This window comes from Neofelis nebulosa, chromosome 8, assembly GCF_028018385.1.
Source record: "Neofelis nebulosa isolate mNeoNeb1 chromosome 8, mNeoNeb1.pri, whole genome shotgun sequence".
Classification (NCBI taxonomy): domain Eukaryota; kingdom Metazoa; phylum Chordata; class Mammalia; order Carnivora; family Felidae; genus Neofelis; species Neofelis nebulosa.
Window position 1 is genome coordinate 141,400,308 of NC_080789.1, and position 26,571 is coordinate 141,426,878.

A 26,571-nucleotide genomic window follows, 5' to 3' on the forward strand; every position below is an offset into this window, starting at 1 on the left:
GCCTTGGTTATGTTTCTTATATTTTACATCAGATTCTTCGTGTCATAAGTACAGTCTTGAAACAATAGGATAGCCCTGGAAAAAAAAAATTGTTGAAAACTCTTTCAATTTGCAGTCCGCCTCCTGGTAAACACGACTTTCTTTCATCCGAATGTTATATTTGGCAATAAAACTATCAGATGGAAGCTCTCCTACATTTCATTTCATTGTTACCTAAATAAAGCAACCCATTAAAATCCCTCTCCTTAAAAATCAGACTCGGATCCGAACACCTCCGTATTTATGCAATATTTCTTTAGCAAAGGGAACAGCGGAGACGTAGGGAAGGGGGGGGAAAAAAACAAAACAAGGAAACAAACAAACAGACAAACACGCATTCTCTGTAAAATGAATACCCCTAAGACGCTGTCTTCCAGGGACTTGCAAATCTTAGTCCCTTCCTGAGCAGGTGAGGGGTCCGTATTTCCTGGCGAGAGATCTCCCCCTTGACACAGTGAATTAACTAGTTAAAAGCTGTTCGCCTGGAGAGACACACGGTCACGGCATTTTCGGAGCGTGCAGAGCCCACGCGCGGTCCTGTGGTCGGAGCCCGGAGCAGCAGCTCCCGTAAGCTGTCCCCTCGGGCTGCTCCCAGACGAGCGGGCTCGGCAAGCTGTCCCCTCCCCATCCCCTCCCTCCCGTGCAGCCTCCTTCCCTCTCCACCGCGTCCTGGGCAGCTCCATCCGTCCAAACGGGAGCTGAGTTTACAGGCTGACAGGGATGCAAAGGGCTGGTGGTGCTGATGTCAGAGCCAGAAGACAGTTGTGATTGGACCTAATTAGACTTTGCAGCAGCAAATAGACAAGCTCCCTGCGTGATTGGCTTCAAAGTGGCTGGTGCCAAACAACTAGCAGACGAGCCAAAGTAGGAGCCCTGCGTTCGCTGGGAGCCCGGTCCGGAGCGGCCGCCTGGAGGAGGAGGGCAGCGGGGAGGGGGCGCACCTCCCCGCCGAGTCCTGTGGAGGAGCTGCTGCTGGCCGGGGTCCCCCCCACCGCCGCCGCGAGCTGGCCGAGAACAGCTGGGGAGCGGGAGCGGGAGCCCGAGGCTCGTCCTGAAAAGTGAGCCCGCTCCCGGCCCGCAGGCATCCGGCAGCGCTGGGCCAGCAGCAAAGGTGAGCTGCTGGGGACCGGGTCCCTCCCGGCTCTGGCGGCTGTGTCTCGGGCCATGGCCTCCGTCCTGGGCACCAGCAGAGGGGCCGGAGGAGGGCTGAGCGGCCAACTCAAATGCAAGTCCCAGAGGAGACGGCGGCGGTCCAAGAGGAAAGGTAAGGACCCTGCTTTCTGCGCTGTCTCCGCTGACCGCTCCCCCACCCCGGGTGTGGGGTCCGCCTGCTCCCGCGGCTCCACTTTCAGGGGGCTGGGGGGGGATCTGCTCCAAGCAGAGCGCCGGAGTTCGCGTCCCTTTGTGGAGGCCCTGGGGGCTCTTGCCGGCTCCGAGGGGACAGGAATGGGGGGGGGCAGTGCAGAGAGCCCGGGCTCCTCACAGCCCGGCTGGGAGCAGAGTTAGCAGGGGGAGTGGGTGCGGGGACCGGAGGACAGTCCCCTCCCCGCCTCACATAGCCTCTGACCCTCTCCGAGGCCACAGCAGCACCCGTGCCAAAGGAAACACTCGTGTGAGCCAGCAGCCCCAGAAAAGGGAGCAGACCTCATGCCAGCTTCTCCATCCAAATCGTCTCGGAGGCAGGAGTGGGCAGGATGCTGGCGACCACGCTTCCAAACTGGCCGACGTGCCCCCTCGGTCTGCTCGGTGCTCGTGGCTCCGTAAACACTGGGACCCGCAGGCAGCACGGGCTGGTCCTGGGGTGGCTGGGGGGAAGCAGAGATTGAAACCTGGAAAGAGAAGGAGGCACGGCAGCTCGTTAGTGACAGAAACCCTGCAAACCAGGGAGGGAGGACGAGTCACGAGCAGCGGGTGACAGGTTGTTCCCGACTCCCTGGGGGTGGCGTCTGCATTGTGGGGACCGCCGCCCTGAAGTTAGTGCATTCTGGGGCTCCGCCGGGGGCTGGGGCCCGTGCCCCAAATGCCACCGCAGGGGTGCACGCGGTCCCGGGAGCGAGGGGGGCTGCTTCCAGAGCCTGCCCTTTCTCTCCCCGGGAGGAACTCGTTACCAGCAGCCCCTCACCATGAGTCTGCGGGAGAAAGTTCGGCTCTTCTGACGATTTGAAATGTGTTGATTTAAGGGTGGGGGGAAAGAGCGAACACGGAGCTATTCAGAACCGCGGGACAGATGCCACTAAGATGCATCGGATTCTCTGCTTCCTACCGCAGGATGCGTGCTGGAGGCTGCTCTCTGTCCCCAGAGGGTCGTCGCCTCTGCGGTGGCCTGGCAGAAGTTTCTGCCACATCTCCCCCTACCTGCCCTCAAATACCCCCGGAGCTCTTCCCGGCTTCTTCCATGAAATCAGAAATTAGCCAGGCAGCGTGGAGACAGAAATGCCACCATCACACAGTCACCGATGATGGTTGTGAGTCGGGACCACTGGGAGCGGTCCCTTCCTGGGGAGGTTCCAGAGCCCTGGGCTCTGGAACTCGGCTGGGGGTGGATTCTGTGATTCTGCCTCAACTCTCAGGGCTGCCTCGGTGATGCCCGCTGCCCACTTGGTTACCTGGAGATGCCGTTTGGGAACAGACCTGCGGGCACCTTCTGGAGTGATGCCGACAGAAAGTGGCAGCGAAAAGGGGCGGGAGGGATCACAGAATTTAATGATGACTGCAACTTTTAAAAGAGGGAAAAAGGAAACATTATCTTGTAAATTGTAAGTGTTCGTGTTTCCCAGCATTGCTGTTTAGTCTACTTACATATTAAAATTGAAGAGTATGGGGTAATATTTCACAATAAAACGGCATTCTACAGAAATAAAATACAAGCTGATGGATGTGGGAGCCTTTCTCCAAATTCATTTTTCTTACCTTTAAATGTCAGCCATGCTGGCTTAGAAAGCATCCAATTTGGAGAAGAACAACAAGAAACCGGAAGGAAGACTTCATTTGCTGTAAACTTAACTAGAACAATTCAAAGTGGAATTTCTGTGTGAAATATTCCCATGCCTTGGCTTTTTCGAAGAAACCAGGTCTCTTAATTTTCGTGCCCCAAAACCAAGGTGGGAAAGGCTGATGTGTATGCGTGTGCTAACTCCTAGCGCTCGTAGGTTTATGTGTGGGGGTGAAATCTCCTGTGGCGTCTGCGGACAGCGGCCTTGGTAGGGCAGTCAGCTCAAACTGTAAATATTCACATCGTAGGGGACAGTTAACAAGATAACCGTAAGTGGGAAAATCAAAAGAAAACATAGCAATTACGGGACACGTTAATTCATCATTTGCATGTGCTGGGAATAGGTCAGTTTCTGTGTAATTCTGTAGATCCTCGTTTTTCTCTTCTACCAAGAAAAACGGTGAATTTAAATTGCGTTCTGACAGTCATGAGTCCCGGCGACAGCCTTTGAGTGCAGTGGCCTCGGCTTTTGAGCTCACCCACTTAAAACTCTGTGTTTGTCACAATTTTAAACCCACGTGCGTATCGATGGTTGTTAAGGAATTTGTCTAACTAGAGCCACCGACTGGGAGCACAAAGAAAGAGCCCGTCTCGTACGGGAGGAGCCAAATCCGAATAAACGTGAGGCTTACTTGCCAATGGTATGTCTTTTTCTACCTATTCTAATGAACAGGGGTGATTTTTGAAGACACGTCTTAACTTTCGGCTCCCTGGGCTGTGAAAAGCTATCAGTGTTCTGTGTGTAAACTCCAGAAGTGCTTCGATACATTTTTTTTTACGTCACTTATTATTGTCAAAATAATCCGTGGGCTTTGAAATAAAAACTATAGCTACGGTTTAAGTGTGAGATTCATACCATGATCTCATTACCATGAAATGTGATCCAGAGCCTCAGAAATCAAATGTTTTCCCGTACTCAGTGTTTTCAGTCACCATAGGCAGTATAGATCTTTAAGAATCCAAAAAACTAAAAAATTAAAACAACAACAACAACTTGGTCCCAGGTATTAACAAGCCGGGACCTGCATGTCTCCCCCAGATGAACCTTAAAGAAGAGGTTCAGAGGTTCAGAGTAGACCCACCCACCCACCCACCCGTCTCTTCCCATTCTCTCATCAGGACCCCGTATGATGCATGTTTGCATTTTCTCTATGTGTCACTTTTTAGTCGGGACTTTGTCTTAGAAATTATTTATGAACAATTTACATTTTCTGTACAAGTGAAAAAATGCCAAAATTTGAGTTTTGAGGAGGAGAAAAATAAGCAGCTGGAAAAAAAAGCACTGTGCAAAGGACAGGGAAGCCATGTAATTTTTACACGTGTGGCTACAGCTGCTCTAAAGCCGTGTAACATGGGGGAGACGTGTCAGCTTGCTGTCAGAAAATACCGGGAGCACTCGTAGTTTACGGAGTTTATTCATCAACTCAGCACCCACTCAGCTCACTGCTCGTGGGGGATTCTGAGAGTCGGCACTTTGTTCTGTACTTGGCAGTGGGATTATTCGAGGCGATCGCACACCAGCAGATCTGTGCTGGGTGCTCCGAGCGATGTCCCCTGTACTCGAGAAGGACTAGATGCGTGAATATTATGGAAGGTCTGTATTTTAGCCCAAAATAACAAAGGCGAAGGTTGAAGGTTATTTAAAATCGGTACCAACTGAGCCAGGTGGAGTAGGAAGAGTCAGTATTCATGGAAACAGTATAATATGTAAGCATAAATCACTTCAAATTTTATCAGATAGCCCTCAACCAGTGGCTGCATTCCGGGTGATGTGTCCGAGGAATTTCATAGGTATATTTTCAATCATTAAAACAGGACCTGTATTCTGTCGTGGATTTCTGCCATTCTCTCTTTCGCGACTGTAGCTGTCCTGAAGGCACGCATCAGCATGAAATGCATTTTGCAAAGAAAATATTTTTAGTATTTGACAATGAGCACATACAGCGTGTAAAAATGACTCAAGTTTGTGGAAATTTTTCAAGAACTGTTCTTTCGATGCAAAACATATTTGCAGTTGGATGGAGAGCCCATGCAAATTCAGCTGGTTCCGAGAGGTAAACGGGAGGACGGGGTTCTGAGCCAGGGGAGTCAGTCACCAGACGGAGAAAGGGAGGGAACTTTGGAGAGCTATCGCAAGGCTCTATAAACAACCATTTGTTAAGTCAACAGAGCCGATTCGGTCATCAGCACATGACCTTTCTTTTTTTCTTTTTTTCTTTCTTCTTCTTCTTTTTTTTTTTTTTTTTTTTTTGAGGCATTTGACAGCAAAAGAAGTTAATGCCAGAAATGTAGATGTTGTTACAGGGCGATCCTTACACACAGTCTCAGAAACGCTGAAGGTGATTCTTGGAAACAGCAACACGAGATGTTGCTGAGTGACAGTGAGCTGATGAATCACAGGAAGGTAGGGTGGGAGCAAGGGCCGGCCACTGAATGTCGTGAAATGCAAATAAAAAGTTGGCAAACGGAGCAGAATGAGGGCAGCGGGCGGATGATAGGCACGGGCTTGGTGTGAACCGGGATCCCGTGAAAAATTAACACAACACAAAGATCACGTGTGGATGAGGCTCTTCGTCCCCAGCGATGCCCGAGTGACACATGAGTGTGCCTCAGCCTGGCTGGTGGGGACACAGCTCCGCGCCACGGCCGCGCGTCCCCGTGCCCCCGCCTGCCTCGCTGTCTGACGGCTCGGGAGGAAGGAGACTGCATTTCGTGATAAAATTAAGTTGATTAAACCATTCACCATCCTCTAATTGTGTAGTGCTTTTTTCCCTCTTTCTCTTTTTAAAATTTGTGTTAGTACCTCTGGTTTCTAGTGACCCGTGTAATAGCAGTAATTTGAGATTGCTTCGAGGGCATTAGATATGATGAGTGAACTTGAATTTAGAATAAAAATATGAGATTCATGTATCCGTATCTAAATAGTGGTGATTCAGTTACCGCAGAAGCACTGTCCCAGAGGAGCATTATGTAAGGAAATGCAGAATGAGGAAATTGTGTTTTTCTGATCTGAGGCAGAGGAAGATAAGTTATGCTCCGAAAGCATTCAGGGTCCAATTTAAAAGCCATATGTGTGTTTGTTGTTCCTAGCTGTACCTGCATACGTCGTAAAGGCAGTTGAAGTATTTGAGCATTTTTTATGTCTGCCTGCTTCTTTTCATAAAATGCTGGGGGATGAATGTTGCTGTTTTCATAACACGAACAATTTTAAACAATTCGTAAAACAAAAATAATTATATTCCCCGGTTCTTCGTCACATAAATATATCATTTCTAAATTGATGCTCCGTTGGTAAAGCGGGCTCTTAATTATGAGCAAATAAGATTTCTAAAGGGACAAATTTCCACGTGGTGAAAGCAAGATTTTAGAAGCACTTGTTATAGCCATTTCTAAACTGGGAAAAAAAAAAAAGGTTGATGCCAAGTGAAAAAGGAAAAGCACGGATGTCCTTCACAAATATTGCAACTATTGAGTGTTAACACTAATCATGTGGCTCTGTGTTACACAGAAAAACAAGCCAGTAAGGGCCTGTCTGAATTCACATTGCTAAGTATCTGTGAATAGAGTGCACGTGAACTAACTCCTATCTCTTCAATTAAATGTTTTTCCTCCACTGAAATACGGAAGTACATGCCATTAAATGTTTCATTACACAAAGAGAATTGTGTATTCCTAGCCATTAATATCCTACAATTCACTTAAGGATGTACCACCATCAGGTGAAGGGGCAGTACTTCCAAAAAAGAGGAGGAACGTTTATCCGACTCTGGATCCACGTGTAGATCAGGAAGAGATCAGAGAGCAGGAAGGAGAGAGCTTTGAGAGATTTGTCAGACAGACTCCTGCCCTTCCTCACACATGTGGCCACGTTGGTTCCCAAACATCCCTCTCTGGTGATCAAACTTGTACTGACCTGTTCATTTTATTTAAAAGGAATGGGGCACAGGGGCTACTGTATCTGACTTCTGGCTGACTCCGTCTCAGCAACGTCAGGGCAACGTCGCTCTTAGAGCCCCTGCCCCACCTGCAAACTGACGAGGGGACCAGCTCCCAGGAGCCACATCAGAGAGCCCCAGCCTAGAGATGGAGAGATCCGCTTTGCAAGAGGTCTGTAATTTTACCAGAAGTGAGCCTGATCACTTGCAAAGACAGAAGTTGTTTGTTTTGTTTTTTTTCCTGAAGAGTGAGAAATCTTTGGGGAAAAAAGAAAAGAAAAGAAAAAGAGTTAATCTGAGTGTGTGGGTCTTCTCCCTCCCCTCATTTTTATTCTAGTTACAGGCATTGCATATGAAGGGCAGCAAAAAAATAAGTTCATTTTATTATCTTATTGGTGAGGAACGAATACAATTAGCATCTGGTTTCTGGTAAGAAAGTGGTGAGTAAATTTCCTCCTTGTGTTACAAGACACACACACATGCACGTGTGTATACACAAATTCACTATTATCTGTTTTAAATTTTAAAAATTACCAGCGGCGAATGTTACGTTTTAAATCTCAAAAAATAGCAAACAGGTAACATAAATTTTATATTTATGTTAAAGAGAGGACTTTATGCTTGATTAAGACATAGTGTTTAGTAAGTGGAGCATTTACATAAACAAAGAAAAGCAGCTTTTTTTATGTATGTTAAAGACGGAAGAGATGTCAAATATAGATGCCCAGGTGGCTCTTAGATTTTAAGATTGTTGCTTCTGACCCCCTAAGAGGGGGGCTACGCACACTTAAAATGCAGGGCTGAAGGTGGCTTGGCCGAGCATCTAGTGGAGGGCGGCCAGAGTGGCCGCGCATGTGGCACACTGGGACCAGCGTGAAGGTTCCCTGGAGCTGGCCTCCAGCGGGAAGGCACGGGTCTGTCTCCGCTCCTAGGAGGATCAAACTCTCTGAGGGACTAGGGAGGGAAGTCCAGCAGTGTAGACAAAAGGGGGAACAGGACAATTAGTATTTCTAGGGGAGGCAATGCCCACTTTAGCCGGAGTCTGGTTGCATCTGGCCCGCTGAGCGTTTCCTTGACGGCGCCCATGGAGAACTTATTCACGAAACAGATCAAGGTGTCTTTCTGTTGCCGTTGCCTCACCATGTGGACAATAAATGAGACTAATATTGCTCAGAATTCATTAGTAAACACTCTTTTCTCGAGTGTCAATCGTACAGAAGTGAATCCACACTCAAGGGAGCGCTCAACACCGCCAGGTGATTTGCACATAATAGAAAGCGTTCCTTTAAACACCTGGACCAGGATGTGCTTTGGAGAATTTTACAGATTTAATTAATCTCCGCTGCTCCGTTTATCTCGGATGAAATCCCTGATCCTGTTTCCCACGGCTGAGAGACGGGAGACCGGCCTTATCGTTTTGCAGTGCCTTACCCGATTTCTCAAATGTGTCCTCTAGATGTGGCTTTAAAACAGGGTGGAGGGGACTCGGTTCTCTGAAAGGGGGCCTGTCACTGGTTGAAGATGCAAACCCAAACTGAGTCCCTTCTCTGCTTAAAAGCAAACAAAAGTGGGGGAGCTTCTGTCTCTAGAAGCAAGACTTGGAATCATAATCAGCCGGCTCAGAGCATACGCCTAGGACACCAGTAATTGATTAAGCCGCAGATTTTATCCGTCCGAGCCCATCGGAAGTACCCAGATTTCCTCTCGTTAAAATTAATGCAGTATTTCCTAAAAGTTTAATTGCTTTTGGAAAAGTGCAATTTAATAAACATGACAGAAACGTCAGCAAAATAGATTCTGACCTCCCCTGCACCCCAAGTCTGGCTGGGTTCACTCAACCCTGTCGGTAACAGATGCTCCGCTTGTGTTAGGCTCATGGCTGTGAAAGCGACGTGTCCTTAAAGGAAACACACACTTTCTTTTTACTGGACGGTGCTCAGGCCTGAGAGCTGAGACACCAAATGTGCACAAACTCAGACAGTCTGACGTGTACCCTTAAAAAAAAAAAAAGACTTTTATACATTTGGCTGTTAAGTGAGAGAATATTTAAAAATAGCACCTTTCACTACTCCTTGGGTGAATAAAAACATAGAGGGCCAAATTTAACTAGAGACATGAAGATATCTTTATTTGTGCCTCAGCTCCAAATACCGATACTGTAGACGAAAGTCTTCAAATGCCTATTCAGATTCCAACAGAATTGTAATGGGAAGTGACTTTTTAATTCAAAACCTTACGGTTCAGAGATAAATTTGCTGTATTCAAATGAGTCAATGCGGCTAGTTTTCTTTCCAAAGAAAAAATAAACTTGGAATAGAAATTATTGCTCCACTCCTAGGAAAAATCCCAGGATACATAGTAGCTTTTTAAAAAACCCCAAGACAGCAGAATAGGGAACCCCTTCCTTTGACAGCCCGGGAAAGACTGCTCAGGGCAGGCACCGCAATGTCTTGTAAATGTGTGCTGGTCCCACGTCTGTGCTCGGTCAGGAACTGCCCACGGGCATGGCTTCGATCTGATTGAAATTCAGGGAAATTTTCACCCAGGAAGCATTTAGGAAGATACATACTTTAGATCTAACAAATTTGAGAGTTCATATAATTTTATGTAATCACCTGAGTTCTTTAATCCAATTTGTGCCAAAGTTAAATTATAATTTGGGCTTTTATACGTAGATAATGAATAGAATTCAAGTCACTAAAAGCTTGCACTTGTGTGTTTTGGGTAGATTTTTAATATACGCAGATAATATAGAGAGGATATAGAAAGATAACAGAGTCAGGATTTAAAATAACGCCCACCCGAGTAGCATGGTTTGAACTGCACGGGTCCAGTTACACACAGATGTTTTTCCATAAAAACAGGGCGGTCCTGTAAAATTTTCTCTTCCTGGGGCGCCTGGGTGGCGCAGTCGGTTAAGCGTCCGACTTCAGCCAGGTCACGATCTCGCGGTCTGTGAGTTCGAGCCCCGCGTCAGGCTCTGGGCTGATGGCTCGGAGCCTGGAGCCTGTTTCCGATTCTGTGTCTCCCTCTCTCTCTGCCCCTCCCCCGTTCATGCTCTGTCTCTCTCTGTCCCAAAAATAAAAATTAAAAAAAAAAAAAAAAAAAAAAAAAAAAAAAACATTAAAAAAAAAAAAATTTTCTCTTCCTTATGATTTTCTTAACGATGTTTTCTTTTCTTTAGGTTCCTTTGTTGTACCAATATAGTATTTAATATACGTGACGTACGAAATGTGTGTTTTATGCTATCCATAAGGCTTCTGGTCAACAGTAGGCCTTTAGTAGTTAAATTTGGGGGGAATCGAAACTATGCGTGCATTTTCAACTACTCAGGGGTTCGGCGCCTCCCCCCGGGTGTTGTTCAAAGCTCCACCGTACGTATAAGCAGTTGCTGAAATAAGGAAATATCGCAATATTAAAAGATTAACTCTAAGCAGCAAAAGTCTAATATGTACACATTTTTAGATGGACATTTAAAAACTCGAGTACAGATTAAATGAATCTTGAGTAAACTTCTGAGAGCTCAGACTCCTTGAGAAAGCTGAAAAATGACCTTGGTTTATGACCATGCCTTATGGTCCTGAAGTAAACATTCATTAATTATAAAGTTCCAAAACATCATTTTTTAAAAACATCCTTTTCTGCATATTTCGCACAACGTGAAATATTTTTGTCTTTGTCACTGATGCAAATCAATCTATCCTCTTATATCACATAATAAGAGAGACACAAAAGCCACATGGCAGAAAGAGGTTTCATTGAAGACAGAATGACAGAGATACAGAGAAACAGGACAGGGAGGGAGACAGAGAACAGCGTCGTCTCTTTCTTCCTGTGCCCTGATCAAAGTTCACCTTCCTGCATTTTATCTCCTGTACCTTCAAAAACAGAAAGGGCACTTGATTTAAAAGTATGGGGCATCCAATTCTGCTCTGTTTGCAATTTTGCCTTAAACATTTTGCGTGTATTCAGACAAGGGCTGTATCTGATGTGTAAGTACGATTTCTTCACTCTGAGCAAGGAGCTAGGAACCGAAAATATGCAAGAAAAACAAGGTGGCATGATCCTTGTGTCTGGGCTTATAATGTATCTGGAGATATAGACATACAGATGTAAATTCAAAACACAGAATAGAAATAAACTGTCATGACCCCAACACACTATTAGGTTCTATGGGAATTTTTTTAATCCAAATATGATTGTATTCTTTACAAAATTGGATTTCTATTCCATTTCTTTTATTATTTCAAGTGAAACCCCTAAGTAAAAACTAATATAAACCCCTCTAGGTTTGAGCATTTTTATTTCTCCCGCAATGTCAAACATAATAGCTACTCAATTAAAACCCACTGAGAAAATTGACTTTGTTCTTGAAGGAAGAATGGCTTAAGGAAATAATCAGGACAATACGGTAGACGGGAAAGTTTTCTAAGGGGATTGTGTACAGATGGTGTGAGCTGTAGGGGACAAAGAAGGGCCATAGCATACGGGGGAGATACTCAGAAGCCAGCTCTGGGATGATGACGTAGAATTACCTGCTGGTGGGAAAGGCAAAAGTTTGTTGTGTGTGTGAGGTGACTTCTGGGATGGGCACCATGATGAGATTTGTGTCCCCATAAATTAGTACAGTGGCCGTCTCATTGTGCACCCTCAGTAAACTGTTGTGATAGGACCAATTATTAGATTCAGGCTGCAAATTTATAAAGGATGCTGTCTGATTTATTTTTAAGTTGTTAATATGTAAATCTGAATTTACTCATGCGGCAAGCTTTATGGGACACCTTTATGTGTCAGCCACCATGGTAAATGGCAGGGACTAAGCTGTAACAAAAGCTCTGAAAATGTCCTAAAAGAGTCAGAAAGCGCCCGTCACTGGGCTCTGGCTTCTCTGTGGTCCGTCCTGGAGAAACCCCCCAAAAAGCTCGGGAGGCACATCTCTACTGTTTGTCAAGCCACCTGCTCTGAGAATTAGCACGCTCGTGGGCATTTGTGCGGGTGGGGTGAGCTGAAAGCCTCAGACCATACAGATTCCAAAGATGCTTCTTAGGGAGCAGGACTTTGGACCGTGGTGCCTCTGCCTTGACTCTTCTACAGACTCTTTCTCCTGTCCCTCCAGCTTGAGCACCGGGGCACCACATGCCTGGTGGCTGCACGTCTGTCCCACTCCCGCGACCAGTGTGAGACACCCTCCTTCTATGAAGGTCTGGGCGCTGCCCAAGAACTCAGCTACCACCTTGCTCCTTGGCTCACAAAACTTCCGCTCTGTCCTCATGGCTGGGGCAAGCATTGTGTGTGTGTGTGCACGTGTGTAACACAAAGTCTAGGGCCAAGCCAAGGAAACTAAGTAAACGTGGCATCTAACGTGTGATGCAGCCTGGCACTCTTTTCCTGTCTTTTCCTGGAGGCCGTATAAAGTAGGGTGCAGAGCTCATCCAAATAGTCATAGGGAGTGTCCCCACTGCCATGTCCACTCAATATTGTGGACACAGAATACGTCCTGAGAATGATGAGACTCACCGAATTTGTCCCTTGCTTCCAGGTAGATGGCATGTTCCCTGGTCTTTCTTATCTCTTACCTAAGAGAGCTTTGGGATTATCTCTCTGTCTCTCTGTCTCTGTCTCCATCTCATATATGTTCATTAGGCAGGAGACGTGTGGAGACTGGAAGATAAAGTTCGTCAGTGCGTCCTACTTACACGGGCAGGAGTGATGCTGGCTGCGGTCTTTAGGTCTAGGTATTTATCTATAATGATACTTAGGAATGTTTCCGAAGTTGAACATCAGGGAAACAATAAAAGTAGGAATTGATAAGATTGAAACCAGCAGAAATCTGACATTAACATCCACACCTCTTCACCAGGAAACTGTCTGATCCTTAGTTCAGATGGTTAAGGAGACTGTCTGTGCCCTTGATTCCTCTGGACTTTTCTTCTTTGGACGTTTAGGTGAGCTGACCTGTTTCCCAAGATGGCCTTGACTCATTTGTTCCCATTCTAAAGTGTTATTTCTTATATCAGGGTTCTTATCACTAATATCAAAATCACCTCTGTGTGAAAATATTCAAGGTTCGCATGAGATGCAAAGACACCATCACACTTATATGTGTGTGTACATATATTCATAACGTGTCATATTTAGGTAACCGATGCGCGAACTTTCAAGATAAAATGTAGAGTAGACGGGACTTTTTGTGCTCATTAGATGAAATAACGATTCACAGAATGTCTAGGTCACAGTGGTTAGCGTGTGAGAGCTGCTGTGATAGAACAGCACACTGTCCCGGATCCTGGAGGCGGGGAGTCCGGGATCCAGGCGTGGGCAGGGCTGGTTCCTTCCCAGGCCTCTCTCCTGAGCGTGCAGATGCCACCCTCTCCGCCTGTCCTCACATGGTCATCCCTCTGTGCATGGCTGTGTCCTGACCTCCTCTTCTTATAAGGACACCAGTCAGATTGGATTAGGGCCACCCAGTAACCTCATCCTACCTTAATCCCCTCTTCAAAGACCCTGTCTCCAAATACAGTCACATGCTGAGGTCCTGGGGTCAAGACATCCACATGTGAATTTGGGGAGACACAATTCAGCCCACAACAGCCAGAATTCCATTTGCCTTCAGAGACGTTTCCTGAAAATTAAGATGTCCCATTAGGTTAGCAGTGCTCTTTCTCCAGAAATATCGCGTCCACCTCAGGGTAGGCCAGTGAGTTCCTTGGTTCCATTTCATGCCCATGGTCTCTCCTGTGGATGATCTGCTTGCAGAATTGGACCAGCTTCAGATGTGATTAAATGATGCCCAGAATTTTTTTCTCAATTAGCCGTCATGTTGTGTTGTCCCCCAATATGATGGTACAAACTTGAGGGAGTTTACCTTATTCTGCCCCGCCTCGTGCTTTCCTGCCCCTCTGAAGATCCTCATTTCTAGTTACGGGTGGGGTGAACGGGCATGATTCTAAGAAGTGTGAGTGGGGAAGGTCATTTTCACCCCTGACTGACCACGCTTCTTCCAACTGGAGTAGGATCAGTGATAAACTTTTCTTATCGGGACGTAAAGGGGACCGTCAGGTATCGTGAACTCAACATCATCTTGGTTGTTTTTTTTTTTTTTTTTTTTTTAATATTTATTTATTTACTTGAGAGAGAGAGAGAGAGAGAGAACGAAAGCAGGCGAGGGGCAGACAGAGGGAGACAGAGGATCCAAAGTGGGTTCTGTGCTGACAGTAGTGAGCCCAAAGCGGGGCTTGAACTCACAAACTGTGAGATGGTGACCTGAACGAGCAGAAGTCGGACGCTCAACTGACTGAGCCTCCAGACACCCCAACACTGTCTTCGTTTTGTGGATGAGAGAAGTAGGACCCAAAGAGATGAGCAGCTAGTCCAGGAAGCTCCAGACTGAAAGAGCCGGCCCGGGAGCCCAGGGCCTTGGGTGTTCAGGTGCTCGTGCTGAGAAAGTCTCCATCCCGGGGTAGAGTTGGACACATCGGCACAGAGAGGCTGTCGTGGGAGGGCAGGCCCCTGGAAGCAGGGGCTTCCAGGGCAAGGGTGGGCAAAGCACCGGACCCCGTCTTCTCTGGGCCCCGTGGAGCTCCCTGCCACCTGGGATCCCCCTGCAGAAACTCCTCAGAGGCTGTGTCACCGGTGCCCATGAGAGCTGTGACACAGAGCCGTGACGGCAAGGGCGTCAGGGAGAGGCTGGTACTTGCCATTCTCACCGTGAAACCAGCGCACAACGTCTTAATGAGTGTGTGTGTGTGGACGTGTTTGTATATACGTAAATACACATACATGCAAATATTGATGTCTATATATCTTCCAGTGCGCGTTCATTTGCTTAAGTGGTGTCAGTAACACAATTTTCTGATTTGAAGATTAAAGGAAACTGTAGAGATGGTTGAACAAACTCAGACATCAGCATGTTTAGTTTTCAGATGTCTATACAGCACGGCTATTCAATTCCAAAACAAACACGAGTTGTTGCATAAGGCAAGATATTTAAGGAACACATTGAATTAAGATTAGAAGTGAGGACGTTTTAAATTCTATCTCTCAAAAGACAAACAGAAAAAAGAGAATCCAGCCTGCTGTAAATTCACAACACCATACATGGGAAGATAAGTCTACACGAGCCCTTTTTTGTTGTGATATTCAAGTTAGTTAAGAGTGTGCAATGAAAATAAAACATACTGTTCATTCAGTGAAATGCTGGATTTGAATATCATAAAGTGAATTCCTCAGATTTAAATACACTTTTTTGGTTATTCCGCATCTGGATTCAACATGAAAACATTCTGCGTTACTTTGTGTGTTTCTGTGTGTTTGTGAACAGAATATGTTTCATCTACTCTCATGCGTAAAGGATAAGTTTACTGTTCCAATTTCCTAGATTGAACTGGCTCAGGTTCTGTGCTGGAGAAATGAAGTCAAAATCAAGCGGAAGCCGCGGGTAAACATATCGGCTCTGTTTTAAATTCCCTGAGTAAATAGATGACACCTGGATTCCAGAAACAAATTTGGGTACAGGATAGTCAATAGGACGTCTGAGCCCACCCTGTGAGGACCGACTCTGGAAACACGAACCCCAAAACAAAGCAGTCAAATGACCGTGGCCCTCATGAGGAAGCACTCCACGCTCCCGCGACGTAGCCAACGGATGCTAACGCAGAGGACGATATATACACAAGTTGACTGAAATCACTCTCCCCATCTGTTCCAAATCTTATTTACAAAATCACTTTACATAAACACACACAGGTAGGATCTCTGTTGTCGTTTTCTTTAATTCCTCTGTAAGAAAATCACCAATTCTTGGTACTTGGATTTAAAAAGGGCCAATGAGGGGTGCCTGGGTGGCTCAGTAGTTTAAGCATCAGACTTCGGCTCAGGTCATGATCTCACAGTTCACGAGTTCGAGTCCCGCGTCGGGATCCATGCTGACAGCTCAGAGCCTGGAGCCTGCCTCGGATTCTGTGTCCCCCTCTCTCTCTACCCCTCTCCTGCTCACGCTCTGTCTCTCTCTGTCTCTCAGAGACATTAAAAAAAAGTTTTTAAGCAGGCCAATGAACCTCAATCCCTTTTCTCCAGAAATAAGGTTGGGAAGTCCCCTCAGGCCTGAAGGTAGGGCACACAGAGGACCGAGCAGAGATTTTCGGTTACCTGGACAGAGGGAGGCTCCAGATCCGGAACAGGGACAAGGGAAGAGCTGAGCAAGATAGAGTACAGGCCGCCTCTCAGTGGAGGGGCCTTGAGTCTGGGGCACGGAGCCCAGTCTACCACAGGTGAAGCGTCTCACCAGTATCACGCGAGGGTCTCGGCTTACACATGGCACACGGTACATCAGCTTCACTGGGCTTTTGTGAACTTCCCCGCTGGTGTAATACCAGTGTCTAAATTTCCTTATTTGTAAAAATGTCTTCCAAGTCCCGGTCAATTTACAACCAGAGTTGCTCCTAATCTGAGTGACTTCAAATGTGTGCGTAACCATGTCTCTGCCCCCTTCGTGTTACAAGTATGGAAACGGCAAAGCCAGGTCCCGGAATCCCGGAATGTAACTGTAACCTTGCCAGATGAAAATGCTGCACGGGCAAATTTAGAAAACACTCTGATAATAAGCTTATGTTTTTAAAGTTAATTTTTAATACTTGTTCTTTCTGAATTCTTTATATCAACATTAACATTTATTTGGCCCTAAAACACACAGTAAACTTTTACCTTTGTAATATTCTGGTTCATTTCCTTCTCTTTGTTGCTTTGTTGTTATTGTTGTTGTTGCTTTAAGTGACTTGAATTCTTTACACAAGTTGAATAATAATGAATCAGTTATGGTCCTGGTCAGTCTTCGTGGCCGAGGTCCCTCCAAGCTGACAAAAAGACAAGGCTTGAGTTTGAAAGTGTGGTTTGTTCATGAACCCCCGCCACCTTCACCCAGACGTGCACTGACTTCGCACTTGGCTACAACAACCGCACGTCTGGTCCAGCTTCACAGGGGTGTGGTGTTTGTGGGATCGTTTTTGTCAAGGCAACAGGAACATCAAATGGATAATGTGGACTCATTCGAGAAAAGGTAATGGATGCCTTAAACCTTCTGATAACCTTGCAAATAGACGCCTCCACACTGAACACGGGCTGGCAAGGCACTAGGCACAAGCGAGTTAAAAAAAAGAACAATAAATACACAGGCTGTGTACTTGTCTTTTATACTACTCCCTCCTCTTTTCGCTGTTATATTAGTTGCTGTCCCAAAATTTGCTCTAAATGGACTATCAAGCCTCCACCAATGGCTTCCTTTTTATTATTATTTTAGAGAGAGAGAGAGAAAGAGAGCAAGCAGGGGAGGGGCAGAAGGAGAGAGAGAGAATCCCAAGGAGGATTCTCTGTGCTGAGCACAGAGCCCAACGTGGGGCTCAATCCCATGACCCCTGGCTCATGACCTGAGCTAAAATCAAGGATTAGATGGTCAACCGATTGAGCACCCCAGGCGCCCCTCTACTAATGATTTCTTAACAAGGACATTTACGGGTACAGGTGAGCCAAGGTAGGGCCTGTGTCCATCTGTAGTGAGGGGTGATTGGAAACAATGCCTGCTTGGTTCTCAAAAGCTTCTAGATCAAGGTAGTTAAAGTCACAACACCAAATATTATTACCATTCTACTAAATAATCAGAGACCTCCCCACCTCAAGGCATTCTTTTCTCTTTCCCTTTTTTTGTGACATTTTCCTGAGCTATATTATTCATACGTTTGTGGTTTCGATGTTCCTGCTTTATACTTGTCCAATACAGCATTTAATGTTTTGATGGTTTTCACAAAACCAGCTGGAAACCATGCTAAGTGTGCATGCATACTGGGGGGGATGGGAATCGTTTCTAAAGCACAGTCTCAGAATGGGGCAACAGCAGAGAGCCATGCGGTAACGGGGGACCAGCTGTAGGGCAGCATGCCCACAGTCAGGGGGTGCCACCGTAGGGTGTCACTGCCCCCGGGCCCCAGATCTGCCCTTTGTCACACCATGGCCTGACACCAGGGGATCCTGGGACCAGACATCAACCCCCATCTCATGTACACGTTGATGTCCCTGCCCCAAAATCACTGAGAAATGAGCCTGATCTGTGCCTTCAAATGAGAAGAGCTCAGAACACTTCCAAAATCAAAACCAAAGGAAAATTCACAACAAAATCCGGCAGAGACATGGGCAATGCGGCTTTGTATCCCTGCGTCATGAGGCCGGCTTCCTGTCCTTCAAGAGGACGGGCGGCTCACAGACAGGATGATGGGAATGTATCCGAGGAAACGCGTTCAGTCAGGAATCTCAGTGGCACCGTCTGTCCGTCCTGCAGGGGCCCTAACAAGACTGGGTACACTGGACAGTCCTCCAGGGCATATGTGAACGTTAGGAGTATTTTCTGGATTTTTCAAGTAATTAATATTGTATTATAATATTCTCTCCAGTAGACCCTTGACATCCATAAGAGATAAATTCAGAGATTTTTGACTCCTGAATCTGCCAATATTTTATCACAGGTCATTTCTCCATGGAACGGGGGTAAAGTAAAACGGGGAGATTCATGCAACATTCAGGATGCCTTTTAAAAAAAAAGCTTGGGATATTTTGGTCTTTATAAATTTAACGAGTTGTTTTACTACAGGACTTCTCAGGGCTAGTACTTATTGATAATATCCAAGGCAGGGAGAAACATGCAGTATAACTTATTTTATTTTATTTTATTTTATTTTATTTTATTTTATTTTATTTATTTTTGGTGTAAGATTTTAAATTTAACTTTTGGGGACCATACATTAAAGTCTCACTTAACATTAGCATTCCCTGGGATAGAGTTTAAGAAATGCCCAAATAATTGAGCATCACTGAACATTTCCACTGCCTCCTTCACAATGGAATCTGCTACTAAGCAATCTGTATTACGATTTTTAATTTATCTAAGCCTTCTGTTTTCTTCCTAAGAACCATAAGTTTTAGACCCATTAACACCTTCTTTATTACTGTCACCAGCCATATTAGACGACTATCTATCAGATTTAGGGTTATTTTCTAGAGTCTGCTCAGAATCGAAGCCACCTTCCTGATGGGGAAGCCAGATGGCCCACGGCCTCACATCCGTGCACACTGGAACAGACACACACATGGATGTCGGATGGGGAGGGGCCTCCGCGAAGCGTAACCCTGAGCTAACACTCATGATTGTCCAGCAAGGTGTTCAGAGCTTGGTCCATCAACTGGAAGAGGGGGGAGGTCAGTGGTAATGGAGGCTTCTGGCCTCGCTGTCCTGCCACCAACCTCTGGAACCTTCCAGAACACCTCTTACTTTCCTCTGTTTCCCCCTACCTCTGTCTGCTCTATGAATCCCCTCTCTATTTCCAGTAAATGCTCTTTTTGCTTGAAACTAATGCAACTGCTTATAAATAAGAACTATCATTATTTTATTTTTGGAATCCTTTTCAAATAATAGAGCAAGGCCAAAATGAAACACACTGTTGAGAAGTGGGTGGTGAGCCACTGACTGGGTCACCCCCCCCCCCCCCCCGCCGCCTCCCAGCTCACAGATGTTATTCCTGTTCAGCATCACAATACCTGCATGTTCCCACGTTTCCTAGCTCTTTGGGATCAATTGTCACCCACAGTTTTAAAAGAATTATGTTGTTACATTTTAATAAGAAGTAACCTTGGAAGTTTCCCAATCAGTTAAACAAAATCAATTATTCATATAGCAAAAAAATGCATGTAGTGATTTTTATTTTTCCCTTAAGCCTCGCGTACTTTCCAGAAGAAAATTATGTGATTACCATAAAAGAAACATACAGTGAACCTTTGCAAATGAAAATACACTCCCAAAATGAATGGAAGAATTGGGGGGGATGATATGACTATCAAGCATTAGGCAAAGTACTGGGCTTCCTGGTAGCCAAGGCAAAAAAAAAAAAAGAAACATAAAGAGTCATACCGCACACTTCTTATTTTCTAATAAAAGCAATGAACTGGGTTGTGAAACCACAGGAAGAAAAAAATTAGGTTATTTGACTCAGGAACATATGAGAGCATATGTAACTAATTGGATATTATGGTTATAAAAGGACTTCATTAAGGTTTCAACGAAGCCTCTGCTTTTTAATCAGCTGGTTCTGATGGAGCGTCCACACAGAGCCAGTTCTAAAATGTGTGCCCAGCGTCTAAAGGAGCTGACGGTCTTCGTGGGGCCACCTCATACCGTTCAGGCTGGCATGGTGATGTCAGGGCCGTCAAGGCTGGGATGGTAGGAGGGGGTACATCCAATCCATGTCATTAAATACAAAATGTAAGAAGTGAGTTAGGACCCACACCTAGTGTTTACCATTTCAGGCTGACTATTGAGGATACCATTTTTACATTCCGAATGCACGCCTGCTAAGCCGTGCGGGTCAGAAATGCTTGTCAGGTGAATTATTTTAGCTTTAGTTTTTAGTAAGTGACACCAAGGTCAGCATTTAGCTTTCAAAAGACTGTGTCTCCATTCTGTCTGCTCCTCGGGCCGGCTTCTCGATGGAGACACTCACCTCTCAGCTGACCAAGTGCTTCCCTGGCTCCATCTCAGACGCAACCTGCATTGTATGACCTCCCCTCCTCCCAGGGCAGTGTTGACCTGGGACACTGACCTCTAATGCTTCCAAATCCTGGCCTACAATTTTTTATAGGAAGTGCTTAAATTTTCCTTTTTTTTTTTTTTTTTAACCGCCATCCTAGCTCAAAGAAAACCTTCCTTCTCTTAAGGTTTTTACACACACATCGTCCTGCCGACTCTCATCAAATGTTTTCTAAGCAATGGAACATTTTTTAACTGAAATCGCTTGGAGTCTTCTCATGCAAAAGAAAGAACTAAGCTTTGCAAGCCCTCAGAACTCCAGGGAACACATTCCGTAAACCACTGGCTGACCGAGCACCGGCCCTGATGCGAACTTGCGCGGTAGTTGTCTTTCTATGGTGCACACGTGTCCTGTGCGCCCTGCCTCAGCTTTCTCTGTTTCCTGTGGAAGCAAGTAGGTAGCCCACATGGCTGGCTGGTTAGGAAGAGACAAAGGGCGCGACCCCATCCCTTCGTGTCCCTATGAGACTCCCGGCACCAGCCTCGCCTCCAAGAGAATTCGCTTGGTGCACGTAGATCGAATTCTGGTCCACATCCTCGTCCAACAGACCTCTGCTCACAAGACGTTGAGGCCGACTCACAGTCTCTTCACAGAGAGCCTCACCTGAGATGCTCAATTCCCTTGTCGTTTTGGCCAAACAAAAGAGGATTCACGCCCTTAAAATGCTCCGTAAACCCCACCAGAAACCTCCTAAGAAACACCATGTAGCACCGTCGGGCTATGGATATTTCACACACATGGGCTCTGCATTTCTGTGATTGTGTTTATGTGTCTGAGCGTCCTGTTCCTTCCCTGGGCTCCATATCCTGCACTCGTCCAATTGTGGAACCCTAAGGTCGACATGGCCCAATGTAGTTTTCTTTCCCAATTCCCCACGTGGCTGGGACAGTTCTGTGCCTAAGGCGAGTGCTGGCCGGGGACACTGAATATTTTATTCAGGACTCTGCCATTCAGCTTAAAGCTTTTCTGAAACAGGTCAGCCAAGTTCCCATGGCGGCCCCACGTCACCCACCAACCTCTCCAGGCGTGTCTGCCTCCCAGGTGTCCTGGGCCTTCAGTCTGAGATCTTGTGGCCTGGGCCCTGACTCTACCCATCTCCTTCCCGCTAGACTTTTTTCCTCCAACTGGTCACTCTTAATACCTGATGTCACCCAGCTGACATCAGAAACCATCGAATACCCTTTCACAAGGAAGCATAAACAATGAAAATTATGTTGTCATATCTGAGGGCCTTGCTTGCTAGTAAGAAAAGAGATTTTACTGATGCAATCTTATAATGTGGTGTTAGTCACCCACGGCAAGACTGAGAGATCTTTCTGGAAGAGGTAAAGGGGAGCCTTCCCAGCGCCCTCAGTTCCCACCCCACAGGCAGCCACTGGCTCTCCACACAGGAACCACACGAGATGCTCCCATTGCGTGCTTTCCTGCACCTGCTTCCTCATGCAGAGCGTATATGCAGAAAAAGAAAAGAACGGGATGAAAACCGTAATACACTTGGCGATTTCTTACCTTTATATGAAACAGAGTCTTATCAAAAATATGTGATGTTCGCCTGCATAAGAGCTGTGTGAATTCTTCCCCCAAATATTAATTTTTATGTGATGAATAAATATTATATTTCTGTTTGGAAATAGCCGGTCAGTATAAAGCAACTGTTCTGAACACCTGTGTGTCAGAAGCTGTGCAAAGATTCAGTTATAAGTTAAAAAATAGTCATTGTCACTTAGGCTTCTGTCCTGGAGGAACTTAGGGGCATGAATTTGGAACATCTGTTTTAGATACAGCTTAGAACATTATTGTTTTGTGAATTGTCTTAATGGACCTGAGGCATACATAATTTGGAGATTTATTTTTTTTAATGGGTGAGGTTTGAGCAAAACAAATAATGGGCAGTTTGAAAGTCCTGAAAATAAACACTAAGCACCAATCTAACGTTGCACGGATAAAGCACCCAGAGAAGGTAATTAAGCTCCACGTTTTTTATCAGGACTCTTCTGGAGGCATGAAAGCACAATTCAGAGTCATATTAAATTCTAGGCAGCTGTGAGAAGTCTACCACCATCTGGAATAATCTAGAAATGTCAGAGCCGACACTCTATTCCTTATAAAGGCAGAAGTTACACATGTAAATCTACAAACAGATAAAGAGGAAACCCTTTATCAGTTATCTTCCTGAAAAGCCATCACCCATCAGTTTCGAGGCCCCAGTGGTGGTCACAGGCCCATTCACTGGAATCTGTAGCTCAAGACAAGACTCAGTTCCCGAGAAGTTATGTAGCCCACCTGAGATCACACAGCTGGTAGACGGGTAAGAGCGGTCTCCAAATTGCTGATCACTGTCGCCTCTCTTTGTCAAGCGTAGGGAACCTCAGCACAGTCATGTGAGGATTCACTGTCCATCAAAGGACAGGCAATAACGCCTGTGCCCGCAGTCAGTGCTCCCAGACGTGTTCACGTTCCCCCGCCAATACCAGCCACACTGGGAGTGTCGGCCAGCGCCTCCTTGCCTTCTCACTGGGAAAGTGGCAACGCGAGCTCCCCTCAGAAGGAACAGGAAGCAGACACAGTCAGATCCAGCCCGGCCGTAGCCCGGAGCTGGCTGATGTCCTGCAGTCACTCAGCGTGGGGTTAGGTGCCCCCGGCCTGTTTCGGGGACCTCATGTCCTCTGGACTGGCCAGGCATCAGGTGATCGTACTGCCCAGCCGCTGGCTGAGTGTGCCCCAAGGGTTTGCAAGAACTGACTTCCAAGCAGCGACATGCCCTGTGCAGGGCACACTGACTTTGCTCACTCGGTTCCATTAGTTTTGCTGTGTCTACACTGCAGCAGTCCTTGCAAGCATTTTGAGAGCACGTTGAAAGCCCTGCTCCTGCCCCTTGCTGGTCTGAACAGGTAGAGAAGTGGTGTAAGGAGCAAAGTGGAAGTCCCAGTATGGGTTTCGTGGCCAATAAAAACAAGGCTGAAGGTGGGAGTGTGGCCTGAGCTATGAGGTAGGAGACAGGGAGGTAGGTACCCAAGGACAGGTGACCCCACGTCTTCCTTGGGCTTCCGCCTGTGGAAGAGTGACAGATGACTCCATCAGGCCTCCCGAGTTTACCAGGTAAGCAAGTGCCCCCACTCCCTTGGGGACGAAGGTGACTCGCCAACACCCACCCGACGGTCGAATTTTCCAATATCATCTTGTGCCCATTGGTCCACCGTGCCATGTGCCAGTTTCACGTGCACGGGTGTGTGCCGATTACAGATGCAATGTGTATGTGATCTGCATCAAACCCAGAGATGCATGACTTATTTTTCTTCTAAACAGTAACTTTTTAGGAGAAAGGGTGATAATTATCCAAGACCCATGAAGCCCATAGTGCTGAATTCGCCACCACACGCGACACTACCGAGGACTCAGATATTTAGGATTTATTACCAAGATTCAGAGATGATGAGGGAAAAATAGACATATATCAGAACTTAAATGTACTCTTCTGGTCTGAGTATGAAGGACAATAAATATTTCTGTCATGGGACAAATTAATAAGTAGTATAAATCACCGATGACGAGGACATTGACTGTCCTAGAAGATCTCCAGTCCTGCCTCACTTTCTGATGGACTATAAACCTTCCCAGACTAGGGTGTGGAGGTTCAGGACACATCGTCCTCCACCGAGGACCTCGGAGGGAAGGTGATTAGCACACGGAGGGGACCGCTGTCTCAGGAGAGCTGCACGTAAAATGACCGGGGAAGGAAAAGGCAGCTACTTCTCAAATTAGCATAATTAGTAATTATCTCTTAATAGCCCCACTTGGCTTTGGAGACTTGGCACTTGAAATTCTGCTTAAAGTTCAGTGAGGAAAAACAAATTTCATGCTGAAATGTCTCAATAACACAGCCGAGCTGCTGAGGTAATGGTCTGGGTGAGGTAAAGGGAGGCGATGACCATACGGACACCTCCAGGTCTCCCCTAGAAGAACCAGGTGTGCAATCATACATATTGTGACAGAAAACACCAAAGAGTGTGCAGCGTCGTTGGTGTTCTCCCGACTCTGTATTTCTGTCTTTGAAGATACTTTCGGAATTTTTCGTCTCTGGGGAGCCCACATCACCTGCTACATATTGAGAGTCCTTCCTTCCAATAAAAACGTAATATAGCTTCCCCTAGATGAAAACAGCTCAAAATAAAAATAGTATGAAAAATAAAAATAAAATACAATAAGAAAGAAAAACAAGCAGCATCAATGCCATAATCAGCAGTCAACAAATCTTACACACACCTTCCTCTTTGCTTATTAGAACTTAAATCCAAGTAAGATTCACTAGCAGCAAAGGGCTAATAAACCTGGAAGTTAGACTCTATGGCAAGGAAAATGTTGGATTCTTTCTCTATTTTATTAAGATATGTTGGACAGGGCACGGAGAAGACATATTTCCAATTTTACATGGCCAAACAGCAGCTTTCTTTAGTCTGGGCAAGGTACACTTGCAACTTGTCAAAGCAAATATCGTAGCAATTTGTAGAAAGTCTAAACTACTGCCTTATAATACTGATCAATAAACCACTGGATGATGGGTTCAAAGCAGGTCTCCAGTCTGCACACAATTATTTAGCACAGGAGCAAGAAACTCCCATGGATGGCCCACTCGTAGTTTAAGAGCTAGTTGTGCAAAGGGGTTGAGGGTGAAAACGTCCATCCAGATCTGAGGCCACCCTTCCTCACTCCTCCATGTTTAAAATGTTCTGCTCGATGCCCTCCTCCTTCCCTAACCTCAGTCATTTCCTCCATCTACCATCACACGCTCCTCCTATGTGTTTTCATGCAGCATTCCCTGTACCCATGCCCAGATTTGCCCACAGTGTTGGGTGTTCCTTGGTGTGGCTCACAGGCTGATGGGTTGATTGCATAAGTGACTCTTGAAAGAAGAAGGAAGAAAGATTTTGATATTCGTGATCACTTACTGCCTAGCATGTGCACATCATCTCACTGAATCTTTACAATAACCCAAGGAGGTAGATGTTCTTATTTCTGTTTTGCAGGAAAGAAAACTCAGGTCTTAAAATGATATAAAATATGGCCAAAAGAGAGCTTGAACCTGCATTTTTCCCATGACACCAGACTGCCTCCCAAACTAACGCTTTCTTCCTGAAATGGTATAACCAAGCAACATTTTGGCAGCTCTATTTTTTGAGACACCTCCACACCGTTCTCCACAGCGGCTGCACTAGTTTGCATTCCCACCAACAGCGCAAGAGGGTTCCTCTTTCCTCCACATCCTCGCCAATACTTGTTGTTTTGGTTTTTTTAAGATAGCCATTGTAAGAGGTGTGGGGTGACATGTCACTGTGGCTTTGATTTGCATTTCCCTGACGATTGCTGATGTTGAGTACTTTTGCATATGCCTGTTGCCCATCTGTATGTCTTTACTGGAAAAAATGTCTGTTAAGTCCTTTGCTCATTTTTAAATCAGGTTATTTGTTTTCTGTTATTGAGTTGGAGGAACTCTTTATATGCTTTGGAATTAACCCCTTCTCAGTTGTACGGTTTGCAAATATTTTCTCCCATTCTATGGGTTGCCTTTTCTCTTTCCTTGATTGTCTTCTTTGCTGTGCAGAAGCTTTTTAGTTTTACGGAGTACTGCTTGCACGTTTTTACTTTTGTAGTCTGTGCTTTTTATGTAAATAAATGTTCAACTGTATTTTATTTTATTTTTCATGTGATTTATCTAGATTTCCCAACACCATTCGTTGAAGAGACTGCCCTTTACCCCTTGTGTATTCTTGGCTCTCTTGTCAAAGATCATTGACTATATGTTTGGGTTTATCTGTGGGCTTTTTATCCAGTCCCATCAGTGTATGTGTGTGCCTTTATGCCAGTGTCATATTGCTTTAACTACTGCACCTTTGTAATATATTTTGAAATTGGAAGTGTGATGCCTCCAGCTTTGTCTATTTTTCTCTAAATTGATTTGGCTATCTGGGGTCTTCTATGGTTT

At 45.7% G+C, this 26,571-nt stretch overlaps 1 protein-coding gene across 2 annotated transcripts in view; it reads left to right on the top strand.

Moving 5' to 3' along the window:
- Positions 1 to 737: 737 nt before the first annotated feature.
- The window catches only part of ADARB2 (adenosine deaminase RNA specific B2 (inactive)), a 416,131-nt gene continuing 390,297 nt past the window's right edge, over positions 738 to 26,571 (top strand). For both annotated transcript variants that reach the window (XM_058682030.1, XM_058682031.1), the window contains exon 1: positions 738 to 1,303. In XM_058682030.1, coding sequence (XP_058538013.1) covers positions 1,204 to 1,303 — 100 coding nt within the window. In that variant the 5' untranslated portion in view covers positions 738 to 1,203. The remainder of the gene's footprint in view (positions 1,304 to 26,571) is intronic.